This window comes from Propithecus coquereli, unplaced genomic scaffold (assembly GCF_000956105.1).
Source record: "Propithecus coquereli isolate 6110/MARCELLA unplaced genomic scaffold, Pcoq_1.0 Scaffold4, whole genome shotgun sequence".
Taxonomy (NCBI): Eukaryota; Metazoa; Chordata; class Mammalia; order Primates; family Indriidae; genus Propithecus; species Propithecus coquereli.
Genome location: NW_012149729.1, coordinates 8,822,435 through 8,825,869, shown reverse-complemented (window position 1 = coordinate 8,825,869; position 3,435 = coordinate 8,822,435). Strand labels below are relative to the sequence as shown.

Sequence of the window (3,435 nt, the reverse complement as noted above, 5' to 3'; positions counted from 1 at the left end):
TGGGGTAAGTATTAGAATTACCACTTTAAATGTAAATTAATTAAAGCTCTGAGAAATGCAGTAATTATCTCAAGATTATATAGCTTTATAAATAAATGCATAGAGGGCTTGGATTCAAACCCAGGCCTGCCTGACAGAAAGGCTGGATTCTTAATTACCTTACCCCACTGTGAAAAGGCCCTTGCCTTTAACACTTTAAAGTGTTTTGAGTGCTCAAAAAGGATGGAAGGCATTGGATTATAGTTTTCTCAGTTTTACTCTTTGCCACTGCTATTTTCCATACCTCAAATGTCCTCACCACTTCAATAAGCATGAAAATCCAATCTGCCCTCTAATCTAGGCTCTTCTTAGGGTAAGCTCTCTCCAACACTCTTCCTCATGCCGGGTCTGGTTTATTTTTCTCTTCACCCAAATACTCTAAGACTAAAAAATTTGTAATATTTTTTCTAATTGATTTATATTATTGTTTTATCACTCTTAATTTTCACTCACTTAGCAAGAGAGAGGGTACCACAGCATATACTCATCATGTTCCTGAGAATGGATTATTTATGTAAACGCTGAGAATTTTTTGAAATATATGTGTGTGTGTGTGTATGTGTATGTGTGTGTGTGTATATATAATCTCATTATAAATACAAAAAGGACAGAAAATCTTATATATAGTCACAAATACTTCCAGATAATTTCTTAGTGTAGATATCAAAAGGCAAAAATATCCTAGTTCTTATGTGTGTGTGAGAGAAAGAGAGATCACATATTTAGGGTGAGTTTCAAGGAAACTTAAGGCAAACTTTTGAGTTGTTTGGATCCTCTATTTTGCTTTTTGTGGAGACATTCACTGTGAACCTAAAATGAGCATGAGACTATTAGAATAACTATAGACATAAAAAAAGCTAAAGCAGGTATAAAGAGGATCACCGTAGGGCACATACAATACACAATGTATGCACACATGAAAAATTGGTGTTTGAAAGATTATTGTCTTTCCATAAAGACAATAATGGTGTTTATCCATCTACATGCCATAAACCAAATTTTCCTGGTTTTAGGACACACACCATTTATTATTTTTCTCTTATTTTCTTTGCTAAAGCAGAGCTATGAGGTTTGAATGATAAACTTTGAACAAAGAAATCCCACTGTGTTATTATTGTTATTATTTTTGTCCTATTATGAATAAATAAAAATAATGCATTGAGCTGGAGTGGGAAATCCCTTGTCCTTCATCAGCTGGTTTATATAATGCAAGTAGAAAAGATACATATAAAACAGAAAATGATAGCATAAATACTTTTACATCACACATTTTATATGCACATAATCTATTTAGTGCTAAATTAATGAAAACAATTATTAAATTAAAAAAACTGCAACAAACAGTGTGAAACCCTCATCTTGTTGACAAAAAAGTCACAACAAAACATTATTTTAGTTTTGATAATTTTTTACTAAATACACTGTCATAATTTTTTTCCTATAGTCGGGAACACTAAAAACAATCTTTTAAGTAAATAGATTTTGCAATACAGCAGATTACATTCTAAGCATTTCAAAGCTCAGTTTCTACATACCTTGTTTTATTGACTATAAGTCTATAAAGTTTAAATTCAGTAGGTTAGGTGGTTTCATCTCCAAACACTGAAAGAATTCCAAAATGTACTCGCTCACCAGTTTCAACTTTGAAGTGTCTATAACCTTCACAATAGCAATGGTTTTCTCTTTCTCCTTCATCATTCTCTTTTCCTTAAACTGGGAAACAATAAGCAGGAAAACTACACAGAAACTTCTGCACTAAGATGAACTTTGGTTCTTCTTTGGACTTTAAGACTAATCTGGTCTAGATTGTGATTGACAGAAGCTTGTTCATTGATGTCATGCAGTCCTTTCGAGTTCCAACCAAGCACAAGGGGTTGTTAATATTTACTCATTCCTCGTCTCTGAAATGGTCTTGAACTATAACAGTTTACTTAGATTTTCAAATGCCACCAGCATTTACAGACACCTGACTGAAAAATACCTATATATGTTAAAAGAAATGAGTTACTATGAACAACCATGTCTCTGAAATAAAGGGGTGAAATTAAGACCAATGGGTGGAAATTATAAATAGACAGATCTAAACTCAGAGACTAAACTATCATTCAGATAGAATGTGGCAGAGGATCAGATCAGTTGCAGGTCCCTTCAGATCCTTTGATTCTACAGTTGTATGAAATGGCTGCTTTCTTGAGACTACTAGCACAGCAGAGTGGGTAGGATCGTTGCATTGGTTCCACACAGGACTGGATTAAAGCCTCTGTCCTGATGTTCATTACCTGTGTGAACTTGGGCGTAGAGAAGTTACCGGACTTCTCTACGCCTCTTTCCTCATTTGTAAAATGATAATAGGTAATTCTAGTCCCAATTTCATAGGTTTGGTATGAATATTAAATGCAATTTTTTACAAAAAGGGTTTTGTACAATCCTTGCCACCTAGTTTAAGTATCCAATGCATGGTAGCTATTATTATTGTTGTCTTTATCCTTGTTGCTTCTGCTTTTTATCCAGTAAAAATATTCCTAAATAGGAATTATAATGGGAACAATTACTTTCAACAGTATGTGAGAATTTTAGGGTAATTTATTTAATATGCATTTGCTGAGCATCTGTGATATGTTAGGCACTCTGCTGGGTACTAAGAATAAAATAATGAACAGGGCACTGTTCTAGGCTCCAGGGACACAGTGGTGAAAAAAACAGTGATAAAATCCCTGTCTTCAAGGAGTGTAAATTCTAGGGGTGAAAGCACACAATACATAGATTAACACAATAATAAATAATTTTTGCTATTCTACTTACACGTGTCAGAGGATATACAAAATAAAATATTGATTTGGGGAGTCAGGGCATGGGGTGTTTTAGCTAGGGTAATTTGGAAAGCCTCTCTGACAAGGTGACAAAGATGCAAAGATCTGGGACACACATGAGTGGATTAATAAAATGTAATATATTTATACCATGGAGTACTATTCAGCTTTAAGAAACAATGGTGATATAGCACCTCTTGTATTCTCCTGGAAAGAGCTAGAACACATTCTACTAAGTGAAGTATCCCAAGAATGGAAAAACAGAACCACATGTACTCACCATCAAATTGGTATTAACTGGTCAATACATAAGTGCACATATAAGAATAACATTTATTGGATGTTGGGCAGGGGAGAGGGGGGAGGAGGGGACGGGTATATGCATACACAAAGCGTGCGACGCGCACTATCTGGGGGATGGACACGCTTGAAGCTCGGACTTGGGGGGTGGGACAAGGGCAACATACGTAACCTAAACATCTGTACCCCCATAATATGCTGAAATAAAAAAAAGAGAGAGAGAAGTAGAAATGAACAAGACAAAAAATAAAAAAATAAAAAGAAATGTTTGAAAACCAAAAAAAAA

General features: G+C 34.6%; 1 protein-coding gene across 1 annotated transcript in view; it reads right to left on the bottom strand.

Annotated features, from left to right (window-relative positions):
- TFEC (transcription factor EC) overlaps positions 1 to 3,435 on the bottom strand; it is a 154,095-nt gene that overhangs the window by 21,493 nt on the left and 129,167 nt on the right. Inside the window, exons 3-4 of the mRNA XM_012652739.1 lie at positions 1,672 to 1,752; positions 795 to 849 (exon numbers count right to left, since the gene is read on the bottom strand). Of these exons, the coding sequence (XP_012508193.1) occupies positions 795 to 849; positions 1,672 to 1,752 (136 nt within the window). The remainder of the gene's footprint in view (positions 1 to 794; positions 850 to 1,671; positions 1,753 to 3,435) is intronic.